Genomic DNA, 21,102 nt, shown 5'->3' on the forward strand with positions numbered 1-21,102 from the left:
ACTCTTGCTTCCTTTACAGCTGAACTCAGAGAACGAGTTGGACTTGCTGAGCATCTTGCCTAAAGGATGGCAGACGGATTTCTCCCCCACCATGTCCCCCTACATGTTGGTGCCATCCACCCGAGCCACCTTCCTGGCCCGGAGGTACCGCTTCATCATCGAGCTGGACCTCAGCCCCTCCACAGGGATAGTGGTAAGACTTAAACACGGTCCAGTGGTTGGGCGCCAACTTGTTCCCTGAATGAACGAGGTTGTCACAAATGAGATGGAAGTGGTTGAAGTGTTCCTCTCCAACCCACAAATATATCAATCCATTTGTTTGTTGCTCTGTAAATTCTTCATGGTGGGAAATGTCTCTCTTTTTATCGTACCTTTAATGTGCTGCTTACAGAAGTATCTAACCCCTGCTGGCATTTCAACTCGTGGATTGGATTGGTCACGGCACAAAACAATTATGTCAGTTGTAATACTTGTGTATACAAAGTGCAGTTCAGTAATTGCCATCTTGTGCTCGAGTTATGATACAGTTCATGTTTTCTAGGTTGATATCGTTGTATGAGATCCTCCTCGGTAATGCAGTATTGGTCAGGGTCTAATGTGGACCCTGGTGGATGGAGCCTTAAACTGTGTGTCAGCCTATCACGAGTGTGGACTCTGAAGCAGTATGTGGTTCTCTGTCAATGCTCCAGCTTTAAGCTGCCGTATAGATCCGTCTGTTACTCAACTGGAGAGCAATGCCCTCGGTCTGACCAACCAGAAGTTGCTGACTTGTGTATTTGAGGTGTGTTTTGTTTGGCTTCCTGCAGGATGACAGCACCGGAGAGATGATCTTCGACGAGGTGTTCCATGCCCTGTCCAGGTGTCTGGCTGGTCTGGCTCAACCTTTCAAAGTCCCTGGAACCGATCAACCGTTCAAGCCGAAGATCTTCGTCACCATCTTGGCGTATTCGTCAATCATTGGCCTCACATCCCATCAGGTCATCAGAGTAGCTCGCGGTTCATCCTGTTCTCATTCACTGGTGTTTTATGTACACATGTTTGTATCCAGATGTTCATGAGCCTTTGAATGAATGATCTAAGATTAGCATGAAGTTCTCTGTCCTCTCTGGTCTGGTGTTTCACCTCTGACCTCAGGGTGTGGTCAGGTGTGCTCTGTTGTAAGTGTAACCAATGATTGTAGAGGTACTCCAAACCTTTGCTTAAATAAAAGTAGAAATACCAAAAATACTCCATTACAAGTGAAAGTCCTGAATCCAAAACGTTACTTAAGTTAAAGTACAGAAGTTGTGAGGGTTCTGGGGTAGAGCAAAGACTCAGACACAGGAGGGACGTCGCAACAGCTGCAAAATCAGAACAGGTGGGTGGAGGGGGGTCCGGAGGAGGGATGTCCGGATCCAACTGGCCTCCGGGGGACGGGCGGACTGCCGACGTTGCTCTGGGCTTGGGGCGGTGGAACGCTGAGACTAAATGGCTTCGGTCAGGGATTTGAAGGCAATGATAAGTGGCCGCTCTGCTGTTAGAAAACGATGTGCTCCTGACCCAGATGTTGTTGCAGTCCTTTTCACAGCCTTGGTTCCCCCTGCAGGTTCTGGTTCAGGGCTGTCAGCTTGATAGAACGGACCTGGATGAGTTCCTGCATCACATCTACCAGCAGCTCAGAGCAGTGGAGAGCAACATCGCAGAAGTCCTCCATCAGCAGCACCAACAGGCAAGTGCTCACCAACAGGATTGACATTGTATTTGAAGATGTTGACGAGGAAACAGATCTCATTGAAACAAAGTCTATATCATCAAAAGCAAATCCTTTCATATGAATCAATGATTCATCAATATTAACATTGTGAACGTATCTAAACTCTTATTGCATAGGACTGGCGGTATTTGATATGTTTCTCATTGTGTTGTTTGTTGTGACTCAATCCTACAAACACTGTCCTGCTGCCACAAATACTCACTGGAGAAATGTGGATTAATCCGCCTCTGAAAATAGTCCCCAACAAATGCACTATATCCTCCCGTTTGAGTCATTTTTGATTTAAAACGTTGTTTTTTTTCAGTAGCTGAAAATTCAGTGGTCAGGTGTTTTAGGAAATCATTTAGCCTTTTTTATTTTTCACATAAATCTTGTGTTTATGATGTGAGAGCACAGACAGAGTAGGAAAGTCAGAGACTGACTGTTGTAGAGCTCATTGTTGGTTTCCTGTTGGAGATTTGTTGACATTCAGAAAAATACAGAACAATGGCCGTCTTCTCCTTTAATGTTTTGTCGTTTGTAGAAAGTTTGGAAATAACAAGGTACCTTTAGGTAGAAGAACGTGTCTAAGGGATACAGCTACTGCATCTCTTAGTCTTTAGGTTGGAGCCTTCTGGAGGTGTTGTGGGTCTGATTCATACCGACACACTGACGGGAGGTGACCTCCCGATAACCCCAGAGGCAAACCTGTACTTCCATCAACTCTGATTAGCTGGCTGCTGACTGGTGCTGCTTGTCTAATATTCTGATGTCCTAATGCATCACAGCTCAAGAAACACTTGAAAACAACTTTGTTATGAAGCCTGACCTACCAGGAACAAGAATTCCTTGAGTGGAACCGGATTTGTGTTGCCTTGTGGGCTCGTCCACCGATGATCCGAGTCATGGTTCAGAGGGCAGTCCTACCTATGTTCTGTGCCTCATCGCCATCATCTCAATGAAAAGAGCAGTTGTGATGTGTGGACAGTTTCCCAAGGCGCGTCATTGTCTTTGCCACTTGCCGCTGGTTACCGTGGTGTGCCAACACTCACAGCAGTGGCATGAAGTCAGTAAATATGCAGCCTACATCGTTACTCAACTCTTTACTGGACTCAACAGTAACGCTGGCAACCAGGCCTTAGCTTCTGGTTGCTGAAATGGAAAATGTCACCTTATGTTTTGAGTGATTAAGATACTGTACAGTAATATGTGTGTTATACATGTCATGTGTATGTCGTACACGCTCTGCTGTATCATTTCCCATCCAGCTCAAAGATGTCAGGATACAAGAATGAGTTGCCATTTTCTCAACCTGGCACCCCTTGTGACTGTGCCCTGATGTGTGGGACTTTGTGCCGTTGCTTGTGTTTATTGGTACCTTTGACCAGGGTCATAGACCACAGGGACCCCCAAAACTCAATATAGGCACATTTTGCATGGTGGCACTTTCAGTGGAACTCCAAGATTGGGGTGGAGTGAGGGGGCTGCAGTTGAGCTTTAGAGACTGCCTCCCTTTTTATGCGCCATGTCAGCGGTTTTACTGGTTGTCAGGAGTCTAACGGAACAAAACGATCTCCGTCCACACGGCGGTTCAGTTTCGTTTTCTAAATGATCTCGGTCCAGACTAACACGCCTGAAAACGAACATCACGTGACTCTTCACGTACACTGGCCATGATGGTGGGTGTCGATGTAAACAGGAAGTAGATTGGTTGCTTAGTTTAAAAAAATAGGACAGAGTAATGAAGCAGTCTTTAATGAAAGGTGGTGTTTGACACTTAAGATCTTCTCTAAAATCTTCCTCTGTGAACTCAAACAGACACAGTTCGTGGAAAGTTTCAGAAGTTATATTTTCAGACTTAACGTTAGTGACAGCGCTGCAGGTCTGCTCTCTCTCTCACACATCACATTCACTTTAAAATCAACACTTACACGTAAAGGTTTACTAGATTATGATCCATAAATGAGGTCAACACACGTCTCTGTCGTTCCCTCGGTGTCGTTGTCTGTTCTCACTCGTAGCTCTGCTGGTGACTGAAGTCTCTGTCCTACTGAAGAGCATTTACTGCTTTGGCTCCTTTACATTGTATGTATTGACTTCAGACGTCCGCTCCGTAGGTCTGGTAACGCCTCCGGTCACGCTGCTCGCTGCTCGCTCCACTAACAGCTGCTTCCTCCGTAATAAAGCAGACTTTAACTGGACAACACGGTCAGCATCGCCTGTAGTCAGTTGTCCATGTTGAGTTAACCTGCTAGTCGATCGGTCATCAATGTTGTTCTTCATGACTTCTGGGTCACGTGATAGGAGTGTGACGAATCAGGGAAGGACACGTCATGACTGCTAAGAACCAATCAGGTAGTGAACGCGGGTGTGGGCGTTTCTAAACTTATCCGTTTTTGACCGTCCACACGAAAACGCAACCCGGAGTTTTCAAACGTATCCGTCCTCGGGAGCGTTTTCAAACTCCTCCGTTTTCGGTGCTCGAAAACGCCGGCGTAGTGTGGACGTGTGTGAATGTGTTTAAAACGGAAACGGAGTAGTGTGGACGTGGCCGAACATCAAAGTGTCCAGTGTTGATGCCGATATATATCGATGTATTGTTTCCCTGTGCTTCTCAGTCTGTGGAGCCAGTCCAGAGCTCCAGTAGCAACATCCTGGAAGACCAGCCCCACAGGAAGCAAGGCATTTCAATGGTGTCAGCTGATATGGGTCTGGTCAGCATGGTGCGCCAGGGCATCCTGGCCCTCCAGCTGCTGCCCCCAAACTCCAGCGCAGGTAGTTTTGTCCATCGGAACTCAAAGTGGTCATTTAGTTTCTCAATCAAGGGGGTTCTTGGTGGTTTGTAACTCCTCCCTCGTTGAGTTGCTGAGTTGTTTCCTAGAAGCACTCTGAATGAGTCCAAAGCCCTCCAACAACCAGGCCTTTGACTGGACAACTCCTGCATCTCCAGCAACAACACAGCTATTATCAAATGTATAAAAAGGACACTCATGTGTACAACACACGCTTACCTACATACAGTCGACTCAAATATACATGAATCTAAAGTAAACAGAACAGTGCAAGAGAGGTAGGAAGCTACAAGAACTCAATGCAAGAGAAACAACCCCCCCCCCCCCCCCCCCCCCCATGGGGACAATAGTCTGAAGCACTGATTGTGCTTTCTGAGTGTTGCTCTGACACTTTGGGGTTCTGAGGTTGTTTCTGCCAGCAGCTTGTTTCCTGAGCGTCTTTGGAGCAACAGTTCTCCCCGTTAGAGTTGTTCCTGTTCTCATGTGAGGGTCCTGGGACGGAGGATGTGTACAGACTGTAAAGCCCTCTGAGGCAGGTTTGTGATTTTGGGCTTTACAAAATGAATTGAATTGGGCATGTAGTCAAGCCCCCTCACAGGGAAGTGAAGAAGGATGCACCGTGTCCCCGTCCTGTTCTGTAGTCCCACACAATCAGAATGAAGGTCTGGAGAGGGCCATGTTTTGGTGATGTCAGTCTGGCGGCCATGAGAGCTCAACACATTGCAGCTGAAGAAAACACCAGCAAATGAAGAATCGGCTTCTATTAATAATTTGACTAGACAATTTCAGCATTTAGAAAAAAATGCTAAAAGTGAGAAAACACGACCAAATACAGACACGCTGCAAGTCACACAGAACACAAGCGGCTCATGATGGGCTCAGCTAATATCTGCAATGAAGTCTGGATCATGACATCTACAGCGTTCCCTCGTTGTGGAACTGGACAGTCAACAGTAACGAACCACAGACTGGTCTGTTATGTAGCCATGTTTCATTGTGTTGTTTTGCAGCGTTTATCTTCAGAATGCTGCTCTTTTCTTCATTGGTCTTTTCTGAAGTTGCAGTGGGTTTCAGTGGGTTGAGCTTTCAGGCCCACTATATCATAAAGCTAAATATTTCTGCATGAAATTTCCATTTTTGATTGTGTTATGACTAGAAGTGTTAGTCTCAATATGCTTCAAATAATAATAACTTTATTTATGTAGCACATTTAAAAACAGAGTTGACAAAGTGCTTTGACAGTCAATCATAACAACAGAAAGCTGAGTGAGACAGTTGGATACGTTAAAAATACATAAAGAAATAAATTAAATAGTAAAAGATAAGAATAATAATGAATGTCCTGAAATGTAATTGAAGCACTTGAAGCTGTGGTGAAACGCTGTCATCTCCTTCTGTCTTGGTCATCTCGGTGTGATGACCACTGCGTTACACGTTTGAAGCACCTCACGTGACTTCATCACTCTTCACAATAAGAATTAGTCTTTGAGCTTGTGTGTTCCAGGTATCATCATCATCACAGATGGAGTGACGAGTGTTCCTGATGTGGCCGTGTGTGAAACGCTGCTGAACCAGCTCCGGAGTGGAACCATTGCCTGCTCCTTTGTGCAGGTGGAGAGCTTGCTCTTTGGAGACAGTGTTGTCAGTGTTTGGCATGTCGACGTGGTGACTCCACAGTCTTGATCCTGGATGAAGGAGACATCGTGCTGAAGCCTCTGCTCTTCTTTGACTTGGTCCCTCTCCAGGTTGGCGGTGCGTACTCCTATGACTGCAGCTTTGGCTACATCCCCAACGTAGAGCTGATGAAGTTCATCTCATTAGCCACCTTTGGCTCATACCTGCCCAGCTGTCCTGACCTGGATCTGAACAGCCAGGAGATGAACACCTACCACAAGGCCTTCTTAACCTACTCCTTCCTCAACACCTCCGAGTCCATGAACTCCGAGAACTTCTGCGGTGAGACAGCTAGCTATGCAGACCATCAAGTCTTGAAATTGAGTGTGTGTAGGTGTTACGCCCCCTTTGAGGGGTAGAAGGGCGCAACATAAGGGCTATTCACTTCTTCAGTCCCCAAAACAGAGACTGTATGTCAGAAGTGGATGTAGTCACCACGACGTTCGCTTTTGAAGCCTTGAGTTCGGCATTTTTGCCGTCTGCATCTTGTTTTTTGCCGTCTCCATCTTGTTTTTTTCCGTCTCCATCTTGTTTTGTGCCGTCTCCATCTTGTTTTGTGCCGTCTCCATCTTGTTTTGCATTGTCTCCATCTTGTTTTGTGCCGTCTCCATCTTGTTTTGTGTGGTCTCCATCTTGTTTTGTGTTGTCTCCATCTTGTTTTTTGCCGTCTCCATCTTGTTTTGTGTTGTCTCCATCTTGTTTTTTGCCGTCTCCATCTTGTTTTGTGTTGTCTCCGTCTTGTTTTGTGCGGTCTCCATCTTGTTTTGTGCGGTCTCCATCTTGTTTTGTGCTGTCTCTATCTTGTTTTTTGCCGTCTCCATCTTGTTTTGTGTTGTCTCCGTCTTGTTTTTTGCCGTCTCCATCTTGTTTTGTGTTGTCTCCATCTTGTTTTTTGCCGTCTCCATCTTGTTTTGTGTTGTCTCCGTCTTGTTTTGTGCGGTCTCCATCTTGTTTTGTGCGGTCTCTATCTTGTTTTGTGCTGTCGCCGTCTTGTTTTTGCCATCTCCATCTTTTTTGTAGTCTCCGTCTCGTTTTGGGCCGTCTCCGTCTCGTTATGTGCCGTCTCCGTCTTGTTTTGTGCGGTCTCATCTTGTTTTGTGTTGTCTCCGTCTTGTTTTTTGCCGTCTCCATCTTTTTTGTAGTCTCCGTCTCGTTTTGGGCCGTCTCCGTCTCGTTATGTGCCGTCTCAGTCTCGTTTTGGGCCGTCTCAGTCTCGTTTTGGGCCGTCTCCGTCTCGTTATGTGCCGTCTCCGTCTTGTTTTGTGCGGTCTCATCTTGTTTTGTGTTGTCTCCGTCTTGTTTTTTGCCGTCTCCATCTTTTTTGTAGTCTCCGTCTCGTTTTGGGCCGTCTCCGTCTCGTTATGTGCCGTCTCAGTCTCGTTTTGGGCCGTCTCCGTCTCGTTTTGGGCCGTCTCCGTCTCGTTATGTGCCGTCTCAGTCTCGTTTTGGGCCGTCTCAGTCTCGTTTTGGGCCGTCTCCGTCTCGTTTTGGGCCGTCTCCATCTTGTTTTTTGCCGTCTCCATCTTGTTTTTTGCCGTCTCCATCTTTTTTGCCGTCTCCGTCTTGTTTTGTGCCGTCTCCGTCTTGTTTTGGGCCGTCTCCGTCTTGTTTTGTTCCGTCTCCGTCTCGTTTTGTGCCGTCTCCGTCTTGTTTTGTGCCGTCTCCGTCTTGTTTTGGGCCGTCTCCGTCTTGTTTTGTTCCGTCTCCGTCTCGTTTTGTGCCGTCTCCGTCTTGTTTTGTTCCGTCTCCGTCTCGTTTTGTGCCGTCTCCGTCTCGTTTTGTGCCGTCTCCGTCTTGTTTTGGGCCGTCTCAGTCTTGTTTTGTGCCGTCTCCATCTTTTGGTTGTTGGTAGTATAACTGCATGCTGAACAAGTCATTTTTAGGCAACCAAAATGTTTCAATTGACTTTCATGAACTGAAAACACACTTTGAAAGAGTTCAAAGTTCTAAGAGGAAAGACACAGACTGGTACCTGTTTCCTAGGTTCTCATTCAATACAACAGGCATTAATGGTAAGTTGGTGAAGAATGGATCTGCTAATTTTGACAATTTAACTCAAAAGTCTAATAAGATAAAATGATGACATTTTGGACAGGCATGGATGTAAACTCCAACTTGACTGGTTGGTGGAGCCATGAAACTGCTTGGCGGTAACTCTATTGTGTTTCTTTAACTTCAGATGTGACCTATCGAGATGAATTGAATAGAAGGAATGCAGAACGGCCATTTTCCACCAATGGAGTCTATTTTAAATCCATTTCTGAACTTTACTTTTATTTTCTACTCTGTGGTATTTCTCTTGTGGGCCAGATACAATGTAATACAACGGAGGCGTGTTGCTATTGAGGATTATGATGTAAATAAATAGGCCTACACACCAACTACTTCCCTGTTTTGTAGTTTCCCAGCACAAACTGTTCAATGAGCACCTGGTGTCAGCCAGCGGGAACCCAGCCCTGGTCATGAGGAGGAAGAAGCACACAGAGAAGGAGGTCCATGCTCATCTGATCAGCGTGGTGTCTGTGCGGCTGAGGGAGGGCTACACCATCAGAGAGGTCAGCCTGACCAAAGGTAAAACCCTCTTCACTAAATCTCAACAGTAGCTCATCGAGACAGAGCACCGTTAGACCCGAGTCCTGTTTCCTTCAGGTGGCACTCAGCTGGAGGTGAAGCTGGTGCTGTTATGGAAACACAACATGCACATCGAGTACCTGGCAGCTGCCTCCTGGCCGCTGGACCCCGCCAAGAGAACCACCAGGGTGGAGGTGACGATGGAGGGGAGCTACGACATCCTGCATGACATCAGCTGCACCCAGAGGAAACCCATCACCAGCCCTTACCGCACATCCGTCATCCGGCGCTTCTGGAACACGCTGCAGAGGTACACCTGTCTGTGTCCAACAGCAAATACGATCGGTTGCAATTCTTTTCATACTATATTTAATGTGTTGCTCTGCGTTCTTCCAGCATCAACCAGACTGACCAGATGTTGGTGCACCTCCAATCATTCAATTCAATCCCTGAGAACTACATGATTCCTGAGAGCACCAAAAACGGAGTTCCGTTGTTCTACATCCCCCCCGGCTCCACTACTCCGGTACTGTGCAGACCTTCATTGATCGTTCTTAACCATGTTGAGAACAGCGAGTCAGTCTGGTCTAACAGAACTCCTAAGTGCAGATCTAACTCAACCTATCGCTTGCTTTTGTGAGCTTTGTTATGAAAACTATGTATTTTGTGTTGTCTTCCATTAAAGCCACTGTAATCCCGTTCCCACTGGGCAATATACCCGCTAACACCCACTAACTTCTACATGTTTTATAGTGCGATGCTATGTGTCACGTAGAAGTAAATATATATTAAATACTAGAAAAGTGCCCTCAGTAGAGTGTAGATCTCTGCCAGGTGTGTCTGCAACAACCACGAGTGTATTGTGTGATTGAATGAACACAACCCACGATGGCTAACTGCCCATCGAGACACCAATGGGCTGTAAGGCGTCGTTAAACACGCTTCATTCAAACTCAGAAACAAGCAGTGATGTATGCAGACAATCGGCTCAAAGGCCTCGTACAAGACGCGTCCGACAGTCTCGCCAAAACACATTTAACCGCATTAAGCTGTCTGCCTGAGGAGCAGCTGCTGAGTGGAGGTGATGTTCTCAGACTGTACTGGTAGTTCCATCCATGCAGCCATAACTGGCCACCCACGCAGAAAAGAATCCTCGTCGACTGGCAATGGGACAGGAGGCTGTCGCCCAAAAACCTGCATTCACGCGCTAACCTTGGGCAACATGTGTATTGGTGTTGAATAAAGCAACGTCAATCATTATGAATTGGTACTACCACCAAAGTGTATGATTCTACACACTGTAGCTCGAAGCTGCAGTGGAAGATAGCTCACAGTCTACCACAGACATCTGTTGAGTCAAAGGTCAGGGTAACCAATGCATCCTCTTTGTCCAGGTCCTGTCCCTGCAGCACAGTGGATCCAAAGACTCTTCTCAGTCCCAGTTTGCTTCCTATTGGAAGCCCATCCTCTCCATGGATGCCAACTTCTGGCAGAGATGGCTGCACATGCATCGCATCGCCATCCTCCTCGAACATGACATGTGAGAGAACTCTGCGTTTGGCCTTAACATCTGCCATATTTGTTTCGCTCTGTCCATGTTGGTCCGTCCGTCCCTCATTACGTTCATCATTCTGTCCCTCTAGGCCTGTCCCCAAACACCTGCACACAGCTGGAAACAACGGCCGCTACAGCACCATTCAGTGTCGTATCTCCCACTCCGCCCTCACATCCCTGCTGAGGGACTGGAGCAGCTTCGTGCTGGTGGAGGGATACTCCTATGTCAAGCTCATATACAGGTGAGACAGCAGCTCAAGAGCTGCAGGAAACTAGCGCTGCAACAACGAATCGATAAAATCGAAAATAATCGTTTATTAAAATAGTTTACATTATCGATTATCATATTTCATTATCAATTCGTTGTGTCGCGCGATTATTAAGCCACTCAATGAGTCGCGGAGATGTTTGAGAAGAAAAAAAGAGGAAAAAACAGAGCGGAGCACAGCAGTTGTTGTGAAGTGGAGCTTCTTATGACGACCAAGACACGTCTGGTTTTGAACGGAACACTTTACTTCCTGAAAACTGCAGTTTAACAACTGTTACAGTGAACAGACTCTTGCACCCGACGTAGGTTTTCACTTATCATTATCATTGTTGTCGTGAATAAGCACGTATCATGCTACTTCCTGTCTCTTCACAGTAAAATCACTTCCGTTTTCATGCTCTTCACAATAAAAGTAAACATGCGATCAAACAATTTACAACAGAGGAAAGAGCATCGGACCCGTAACGTTGTTCTGAAACATGGCGGAGGCAGAGGAATCAGTACGACCTAAGACGTCCAAGGTGTGGGAGCATTTCACACTTAATAAATTGAAAAAGTGTGTTCATTGCAAGATATGCAAAAGCGACATGATATGGCACGGGAGCACCACGGTGATGATTCAGTTTGTGCGTGTAGTGCAGAGAACAAGTTCTGACGTTCAAACAAATCCTGTTAAGTTTTCTGATTTGTATTTTTCTTTATTTTTTATAAATGATTTATTGTTCCGACAGCTCAGGTCCCTTTAAACAAAAATATACATATTTTTGTTCACATGTATGTTTTTTGTGTTCGTCAATTTGTTTTTTAATTATTACTTTAACAGCTCAGGGATGTTCAAGGAGCAACCTGTTTGTGCACTTTCTGAAGATCAGTTCTGTGTTTGAATAAAGGGTTGGAAATTAATGCTTTTTTGATTTTTTAAATCCGATTCATCGATTAATCGAAAAAATAATCACCCGATTCATCGATTATTAAAATAATCGTTAGTTGCAGCCCTCGAGGAAACCGTCATTGTTTTATGTGCTGGATACTGACACAAAGACGATGCTTCTGGATCGGAGCTGGTGGTAGCTGATGTTTCTGCCATTATTTAGCATCTTCACTTTTCTCAAAGTAAATCCTCCTCAACTGGAAATACACCACTGTGTTCTCACACAGCCTCTCCAGGAATACTCTACCACCAAAACATATCAATTACTCATCTTGTCTTACCTTGAGTTCTTTAAGAAAACCTCCACGGTGAACAACGAATAGAATAGAAATATACTTTATTCATCCCCAAGGGGAAATGTCTGGCAGCAGCAAACAGGGTTACATAATAAAATACAAATATCAAGTATGGAAAATGCACACTATATACAATATCATAAAATAACAGCGCAGGACCTATTCAATTTAAGAAAATAAAGTAATAAAAATGCACAGTATATACACCGAATAGAATCGTACAAATTAACTAAGTAGGAAAAAATAAACAAAACAATCGTGTACAAGAAAAGGGTTCATGCTGGTCACGCCAAAGTGTTTAATCTAATCAGGATGTCGTGAAGATGCTAGGGGTGTAACGATACGCGTATTCGTATTGAACCGTTTGGTACGAGGCTCACGGTTCGGTACGCATGACGAACCGAATACGTTTGAATATCATAAGGCAAATCATCAAAACTCCCATAACCGTAGCGCCTATTGCTCCGATATTAATTGAGGGGAAGAATGAGTTGAAGAACAGATCCTGTAAAAATTGTGTCTGTAGTGTAAAAAATGTGGCTTAACTGGCGATCTAGAAATGGGGTACGGTGTTCTGTGGAAGATGTTTTTGAAGCAATAGTTGAACGGATAGTTGAACGGTTTCTGTAGCTTAAAAAATGAAGAAGAAGAAGCGGGGGACGGAAGAAACAGTGGAACTAGAAAATGCATTTCCTGTTGAAAATGCGTTGGAATGCTGAAAGCTGAAATGAATCTCAAAAACATTGCTGAAAATAGATATCCAATTTAAAAAAAAAAAAAAATAAAAAATAAAATTGCAAAAAGCTGAATAATCCAAAAAGATTACAAATATGAAGTTATGTCACCCCTCTCCTGAAAGAGCTGAACATTTTGATATTCGAACGGTTTCTGTAGCTTAAAAGAATTCCAGCAGTAGTGATATTTGTTGTAGTAGTAGTAGTATAAGTATTATTCGCAGTATAAGTATGAGTAGCATTTGAATAAGTACTAGTTGTAGCACTAGTGATATTTGTAGTAGTAGAAGTTGTCGTCGAAGTATTTGTAATTAGAAGAAGTAGTAGAAGTAGTAGTATCAGCAGTCGTACTAATAGCTGTAGTAGTATTAGTACTGGTTATCAGTACTGGTAGTAGCAGGAATAGCAGTATTAGCAGTTGTGGTATCAGTAATAATAGTAGTGGTAGTAATAGCAGTAGTGGAAGTAGTAATAGTAGCAACAGCAAAAGTTGTAGTGTTAGTGGTAATACTAGAAATATTAGCAATAGTAGTAGTTGTCGCAGTATTAGTAAGAGCATTCATTATTTCAACAAAAAAGCCTAATTTTGAGCGAAACGTTTAAATACAGTTAATCCATGAGGATTTTATTTTGAAAGGGTGGGACTGGGTGGGGGAGGGAGGGGGAGAGGAGACATAATCATGTTTGACACACATAAACAGAGGTTATTAAATGACAGGCTTCATCACAAGCAGTTCAGTTAGAATTCACTCTCTGGGGCTTTTATTTTGAAGTGGGGTGTGTGGAGGAGAAGGGGAGAGGAGACAGAATCATAATGTTAGATAAACACAAACCGGTTATTAAATGACAGGCTCATCACAAGCATTTCAGTTAGGATTCATTCTGTGGCGCTTTTATTTTAAAATGGTGTGTGTGGGGGGGGGGGAGGGGGAGGAGGGGGGAAAGACCTCTAAAGATCCCTAAGATCTGAAAGACTGTATGAGAGACACAGCGAGAGAGGGAGAGGAGTGTATGTGCGCGTGTGTTTGTGAGTCTGTGTTTATCAACATCACTAATTGGCTCAATCTCAAACACCTGTGTGCCTGAAGCCATTTGAAAATATTCTCCATAGAGATCCTATTGAAAAAATAAAAAGCTTAATAATTCAAAAAGTTTAAAGGTTAGAAATATAAAAAGTCATAGCAGACCTCTGGTGAAAGAGCTGAACATTTTAATAGTTGAACGGTTTCTGTAGCTTAAAAAAATGGAGGAGAAGCGGTGCGACGGAAGAAATAGAAGAAGTTGAATAAAGATTCGAAGAACAATAGTTGGAATAGTTGGAATAGTTCTTTATTGTTGGAATGCTTAACAGCATTCCAACAATAAAGAAACAGGATAACAATAGTTGGAATGCTTAACAGCATTCCAACAATAAAATGCAGTAGTAAAATGCAGAAATGCAGGAAATTGATAAATATATTAATTGAATGTGGTTCAATTAAAGGCAGCAGCAAACAGAAAAGTGTTCAATCTTGATGTAAATGAGCTGAGGGTCTCAGCAGACCTGCAGTTTTCTGGGACTTTGTTCCAGATATGTGGAGCAGAAAAACTGAACGCTGCTTCTCCATGTTTAGTTCTGACTCTGGGAACAGAAAGTAGACCGGTCCCAGACGACCTGAGGGGTCGGGATGGTTCATAAGGTAGCAGCAGATCAGAGATGTATTTTGGCCCTAAACCATTCAGTGCTTTGTGAACCAACAGCAGGATTTTAAAGTCAATTCTTTGTTGGACAGGAAGCCAGTGCACATACCTCAGAACTGGAGTGATGTGGTCCACCCTCCTGGTCTTAGTGAGGACTCGAGCTGCAGCATTCTGAATCAGCTGCAGCTTTCTGACGGACTTGTTACAGAGACCTGTAAACACACCGTTACAGTAGTCCAGTCTGCTGAAGATAAATGCGTGGACACGTTTTTCCAAATCCTGTTGAGACATAAATCCTCTAATCCTTGATATATTCTTCAGGTGATAGTAGGCTGATTTTGTAATTGTCTTGATATGGCTGTTCAGGTTGAGGTCTGAATCCATAACTACACCTAGATTTCTGGCTTGGTTTGTGGTTTTTAACATCAGTGACTGAAGCTGAGCGGTGATTTTCAATTGTTCGTCCTTGGTACCAAAAACAATTACTTCTGTTTTATCTTTGTTTAATTGAAGAAAATTCTGGCACATCCAGTTGTTGATTTGTTCAATGCAGTTACCCAGCCCTTGTATGGGATTATAGTCCCCTGGTGACATAGTTATGTAGATTTGTGTGTCGTCTGCATAATTATGACAACACACTTTGTTGTTTTCCATAATCTGAGCTAGTGGAAGCATGTAGATGTTGAACAGAAGAGGCCCCAGTATTGAACCTTGGGGAACACCACATGTCATTTTAGTCAGCTCTGATGTGTAATCAGCTACAGACACAAAGTATTCTCGGCCCTTCAAGTAGGATTCAAACCAGTTAAGTGCTGTGCCAGAGAGTCCCACCCAGATGTTTAGTCTTTCTAGGAGTATGGCATGGTCGACCGTGTCGAATGCAGCACTGAGATCCAGTAACACTAAGACTGAACTTCTGCCATTGTCTATTTTTAAGTGGATGTTGTTGAAAACCTTAACAAGAGCAGTTTCAGTGCTGTGGTGCTGTCGAAAGCATCAAAGCAGTTATTGACGGCCAAGAAGTTGGTCAGCTGTTGGAAAACCGCTTTTTCAATTATTTTACTTAAAAATGGGAGGTTTGACATTGGCCTATAATTTTTCATTGTTGCGGAGTCTAAACTAGCCTTCTTTAGGAGCGGTTTAATAACTGCAGTTTTTAGGGCTTGTGGGAAGACACCTGAGAGAAGGGATGTGTTTACAATTTGTAAAAGATCAGTGGTCATGCAGTTTGAAATATTTTTGAAAAAGCGTGTTGGTAGAATATCCAAGCAGCAGGAGGATGACTTCAGATGTTGTATAATGTCTTCTAGGCTTCTACGGTCGATTGAATGAAATTGTGTCATGATATTTGAATGGATGTTATTCAGAGATCGGGACAACACATATCCTGTGGTTGGTGTGGAGGCACTGACTGCTTGTCTAATTTTCTGAATTTTGTCAGTAAAAAAGGAGGCAAATTGATTGCATGCCAGGTGGATTGGAGTTCAGCAGCTACCGACACTGGAGGGTTTGTTAGCCTGTCGACGGTAGGCTTACAAGATGTAAGCAAGATGTAAGTAACAATACTACATAACATTAATAATAATAATAATAATAATAACTTTAATTTATATAGCGCCTTTCAGGGGACCCAAGGCCGCTTTACAAGAGTAACAGTTTAGACAAAAACAGTTTAGACAAACAGTCAGAAAAACAGAACAAGTAAACTAGGGGCCGAAAGCCTTGGCGAACAGATGGGACTTGAGGGCCCTTTTGAAGGCGTCCAGAGTGGAGATGTTGCGGATCACCGCAGGGAGAGAGTTCCAGAGGGTGGGGGCTGCCACACTGAAAGCTCTGTCCCCGAAGGTTAAGATTAAGGAGCAGTTTTTGTTTTTTATGCTTATGTGTTGCTAAGAAGACACCCCAGAAGATGGGTCACTCAGGTATAGTTCCATCATTGTTCAAAGTCAAAGAATAACTTTATGATGTTAGTTGTAATGAATAAATATATTTTTAAATCAAGTACATTTCTCTGCATTTATAGTTTTCTACTGTACCGAAACGTACCGAACCGTGGCTCCACTGTATCGTACCCAACCCAACCGTGAGTTTTGTGAACCGTTACACCCCTAGAAGATGCATGTGTTTGGGAAGCAGGAAGCCGACGACTGGATGAATAGGACTTGCATTATACCGCCCGCGTTAGTAAACAGATGTTTTCAGATAGTTTTGCTGCTTAATTGACAAACAATGACATGTTGTGTGTGAACTATTCTTTTACGCCAGTGGTTCCCAACCAAGAGGTCGGGACCCCCCGAAGGATCTCAAAATCGATCTGAGGGGGTAACACATTGATGAAATGGATTAGCCAAATACTAATCTCTTCAAGCTTTTCAATGATATAAATCATAGCTGTCCAAAATAATCTCGCTCTTGAAATAACAAGGTTTCAGTGATTTGTGTGTCCACAGTTGGTCGGACCAGCCTCCCAGCTCCTTCTACCTGGTCCGCCTCATCTCCAAGACGCCCTGCATGGTCCTGCGTCTGGGCTTCCCTATTGGTACACCAGCTCACGTCAGAAACAAGGTACTTGCAGAAGGTTGTGACAGTATAGGGACACTTCCAAACCAATGACTCTGCCTTTGTGAAGAGGACAACGTCCCGGAGGTTCCAGCTTGTGGTAGTGTTGTAGTGTGTGTTGGATTGCATGTTGCATTCTCTTTGTATTGAGCAGAATATTGTCTTATTTAGTGAATCTTGTTTGGAAATGTAGCTTTAAAGATGAGTGCAGAGCATGATACAGCAGTCGACATCCATGTATTGATAATTGGAGTAACGACAGTGAATTTGACGAACAATCTAAACTCAAAGGCGATTCACCAGCTTGTTCACAGTCTTCAGCAGATGAGGGCCGTTGGGTAGAGGAGATGCAGTTGGAGGCTCTGGTAACAGTTCATCAATGCAAGTTGAGATTTAGTCGTCTTCTGTTTGTTGGAGTGAAATCTCAGCAGGTGTTACTGACGTTAAACACTCAATATGTCATGTTCTGTTCTGGCATGGTGGCGTTGTGAAGTCAGCGTGGGATCGTCATCTCAGTCAGCTTCTTCCGGTTAGATGAGTGTTCATCGTTCAGAGGCTTTTAACCGCAGAGGTTGAAACAGACCCGCAGATTAAAAGCACTCTATGAAGCAGTGTCACGTAAAGAACCTCCCGGACATTTGGCCTCCAGCTTTTCTTTCATCTGGCTGGTTCAGTACGGCTGGTTCAGTAAGGCAGAAGACAGGGCGAGGTGGCGCCGGTCACATCTGTACAGACGTTGAACCGGTTGCTGTGTGTTTTCTGAGCTAACCTGCGCTGACGTTTGTTAACTCAGATTGTTGATGAGCTGCGAGATCAGATCCTCAAACTTCGCTTCCCTCAACGCGTTCAGAACAAAGAGGCGACCCCCAAGACCAAGAGGAAGGTTGTGGGTCATCCGTCACCGTCCAAGTCTCCCTCCATCCCCGCCCCCAAAGCGGCGCTGTCAGACAGGCCCTGCGTGGTGGTGCTCAACAAGCCTCTGGAGAAGCTGCTCATAAGGTCAGTGCACATGACACAATGCCTCAATTCAAAGTGGAGACATTTTAACCAAATGAAGCGCCGATGCTGTGCAGGTACGAGAAGCTGCCGCTGGATTTCAGGACTGCTTTCATTTTCAACATGGAGAACTTCCCTCAGCCCTCCAACAGCTCCGTCCCCCTTAGCATGGCGGCCAACCGGATGGCCTCCTCCACCCTGGCCTCTCTGTCCCGGTACTTCCTCCACCAGCGCTGGGTGTGGGCCGTGCAGAGCAGCCAAGGACCGGCCGTGGCCATGCAGGCGGTCGCTCACATCCTGTCCATGCTCTCCGAGTGAGTCCACTTCATTTGTGTTCTTTTCTTGTAGTTTTTGTCCAGAAAACGTTTGGCTTTTTCTATCGTTTTAAAAGAATGATGACATTGTTTTGCTCAAAATGATGAGCAAAATAATTCCAGGAAGCAACATCTGATTGGTGGCAAATGTGACCTGAGGTTTCTGATTTCACCACTGCAGTGAATTATGGCTGTTTGAATGCTACGTAGAGGCGGAGCAGCTGTGCTGCTTTGATGTGAGATTAGCAGCTTTGTGGAGCGCGTCGCCTGAAAATGTCTCTTTGTGTCCGCGAAGGATCCGCATTTCAGAAGGCTTTCACTTTGCCGCCAGCGGAGAGGGCATCGTGAACATGGTGATCGAGCTGCCGATGAAGGTGAGGCGGCGCTAAATGCACCGTCGTCCTCAGTGCTGGAATGTTTATGTCCAGTTGCGTTTGGGATGACTACTGGTCTACTTACTACTCATTTCTTTTCTATTTCAGGGTGTGTCGGGGGACACGGACAGAGAGAGACACTCTTGTATCGTTCAGTACATCCTGTTCCCACCTCACTCTACATCCACTAAGGACAGGTGAGACTGGCAGCAATCACCTTCACACAACTCCTTATTTCAGGATGGAACTCTGAGGGCTTCTGCAGCGGCCAATTACATACTCGCAGTCCTCCATAGATGGAGGAACAGCCACTCTGAACACCACTCTTTTTACACACAGTTGTAGAATGCTGGTGAAAGCATTGGGTGGATCAGTGTGTCTTGCATTGGATGAAGAGGAATCTCCAGGTGTCTTTCTGCATGTGGATGTTTCAGATCAATCTGAGGAGTGTCTGTGGTTTGCATGTTCCACAAGTTATCTTCAGCGTGTCGTGCCGTGTCGGACTCTCACTGGTCTTGGTCCTGACTTGGTCTCAGCGCTGCTACACATTGTGGTTTTAAACTCGAGTATGGTCTAAAGACTTGCTCCTCCTTCATGAACACTGCACCAAGTACTGTTGTCAGACCTATGTCCGCTGTCTGTCCTCCAGCTTCTCCACTGATGACGACAACGACACCGAGGTGGAGGCCGCAGACGTGGACACGGAGCTCAACCTGGTGACCGAGTGCTGGGTGGAGCCGCAGAGCGGCATGGTGATGAACTGCATGGACCAGCACCGCCACTTCCAGGGCCTCAAGTACCAGGAGATCCCTCAAGCAGTGCGTAGTCCGTCCGTACATCACTCACTGTGAAGTAGAGCTGAGGGGGACATGGGTGGTCTAATTCTCAGTTCAGTTGACTGACGGCTCATCTGTGCATCTGATGTTTAAGGCCTATTGGGTTGTGTTTGATAGCGACCTGCTGTTTTGTTATAGATCTTTCCAAGGGACCTGGCCTGTATGTCCACCATGATGACCTTTGAGCATTTGAGCCAGCTGTGTCAGAATAAGGAGCAGGTCTGCTCCCTGCCAGCTGCTCTCCAGGATGTGAGAGGTAATGAAGCCCCAGTAAAACATCTGGTACTTGACTCTGGACTTTCTAACGGTGTCCAGCAGTGGTGCAGCAAGTATTCAGGTCCTTTACGTCAGAAAAAGAACTGGAGTATAAGTACATTAGTAACATGAGCTGAAGATGCTTGTGTGGAAGTAAAATGGTTGTAGTATTCTATGTTTCTGATTAATTATTGAGCAAGAAGCATTTAACTGTGGGGGTTTATTACTTCAGGGTAATATAATCAATAACAAAACATGTTTCATAAGCTCATCATATGTTATGTCTTTAAGATCTTATTTAGGGAGGAGTATGGCCTTTGAGCCGCTTTAAGGCTTTTAATGTGAAGGATCTGTGCAGCACCTTTTATCATGGCAGCATAACAGTAGTTCATGGTACTCAATACAAACATTTACAGCCCATCAGTTGCCTCCACACGGCTCTCAACATGGAGACAGCTGAGCCGCTGGCCAGCAGCTAACAGTGCAAACAACGGCAACATTGCTGACAGAGCTAATCGTGAATAGAGAACCTTGAGAAAACTCAAAAGGAAAGTTACGTTTCTGCCAATGAACCAATACATTTGTGTCGTGGTTATGCCTCCCGTGCAGCTACTGGCTCTGTCTAATGGTGCATTCTGTGTCATGTTAAGTCAGTGTGTGGCTCTATTTGAATGGCAAAGCCTTCGTAAACGTGTGTGTGTGTGTGTGTGTGTGTGTGTGTGTGTGTGTGTGTGTGTGTGTGTGTGTGTGTGTGTGTGTGTGTGTGTGTGTGTGTGTGTGTGTGTGTGTGTGTGTGTGTGTGTGTGTGTGTGTGCGCAGGAGAAGCTCTGGCCTCTGATGACAGCATTCACATGGTCCCTTTCCAGTTTGACCTCATCCAGCTGCTCCCTAAGTGCCAGCAGGTTGAGATCTTCTTCCTCACATTCGGCACAGGTACGATACTCATCTGGTCTGCACACTGAGAATAATACAAAACCATCATCACATCCATCGGTTTTTTCTTTAACAGTTAACAATGACATAAAGCATTCCTTTACCAGTCACTCTTTTAGAACGGTGAGGTGACACGTGTGTCTCCCCCTGTTTGCCTGTAGCAGTGGAGAAGGAGGAGCAGGTTCACAGCGCCCCCTGTCTGCCCAACGAGCTCCTGCTGGGTCTCTTCCACAGCAGCCTGGAGCACGAGCTCACCGACAGAGAGGTCCCGCTGGCCGCCGGCGACCACGCCGCCTTCATGCACCACATCTTAGAGCGGGAGCGAGACGGCCACATCGCTCCTTTCTCCCTACCTGTTCTCAAAGGTCAGCACATGTCATCTCAGCTGCAGTGCTAACCAGTGTGTGTGTGCGCCTTCTGTTTTGTCCGTTTGAATCTGATACAGGAGGGGTTTCCTCTTCTGACGTGCAATCTCTGCCTCTTGTGTTTGGTCAGAGTGTGTGAAGCCTCCAGACAGACAGGACACCATGACGTCATTCCACACCACCGGCAGCAGCAAAGAGGTGACGGCGTCTACCAGCACTTTACAGGTGATCCCACCAT

At 45.1% G+C, this 21,102-nt stretch overlaps 1 protein-coding gene across 1 annotated transcript in view; it reads left to right on the plus strand.

Moving 5' to 3' along the window:
* Positions 1-21,102, plus strand: part of szt2 (SZT2 subunit of KICSTOR complex) — a 151,593-nt gene that overhangs the window by 6,090 nt on the left and 124,401 nt on the right. Inside the window, exons 3-23 of the mRNA XM_079267210.1 lie at positions 20-193; positions 807-977; positions 1,586-1,708; positions 4,351-4,507; positions 6,029-6,135; positions 6,270-6,480; positions 8,599-8,769; positions 8,848-9,079; positions 9,166-9,295; positions 10,164-10,309; positions 10,413-10,565; positions 16,683-16,797; positions 17,585-17,790; positions 17,865-18,101; positions 18,397-18,475; positions 18,584-18,672; positions 19,125-19,293; positions 19,450-19,567; positions 20,386-20,499; positions 20,661-20,864; positions 20,995-21,089. Coding sequence (XP_079123336.1) covers positions 20-193; positions 807-977; positions 1,586-1,708; positions 4,351-4,507; positions 6,029-6,135; positions 6,270-6,480; positions 8,599-8,769; positions 8,848-9,079; positions 9,166-9,295; positions 10,164-10,309; positions 10,413-10,565; positions 16,683-16,797; positions 17,585-17,790; positions 17,865-18,101; positions 18,397-18,475; positions 18,584-18,672; positions 19,125-19,293; positions 19,450-19,567; positions 20,386-20,499; positions 20,661-20,864; positions 20,995-21,089 — 3,201 coding nt within the window. The remainder of the gene's footprint in view (positions 1-19; positions 194-806; positions 978-1,585; positions 1,709-4,350; positions 4,508-6,028; positions 6,136-6,269; positions 6,481-8,598; positions 8,770-8,847; positions 9,080-9,165; positions 9,296-10,163; positions 10,310-10,412; positions 10,566-16,682; positions 16,798-17,584; positions 17,791-17,864; positions 18,102-18,396; positions 18,476-18,583; positions 18,673-19,124; positions 19,294-19,449; positions 19,568-20,385; positions 20,500-20,660; positions 20,865-20,994; positions 21,090-21,102) is intronic.

The sequence above is a fragment of the Melanostigma gelatinosum genome (genome assembly GCF_949748355.1).
Source record: "Melanostigma gelatinosum genome assembly, chromosome: 4".
NCBI classification, from domain to species: domain Eukaryota; kingdom Metazoa; phylum Chordata; class Actinopteri; order Perciformes; family Zoarcidae; genus Melanostigma; species Melanostigma gelatinosum.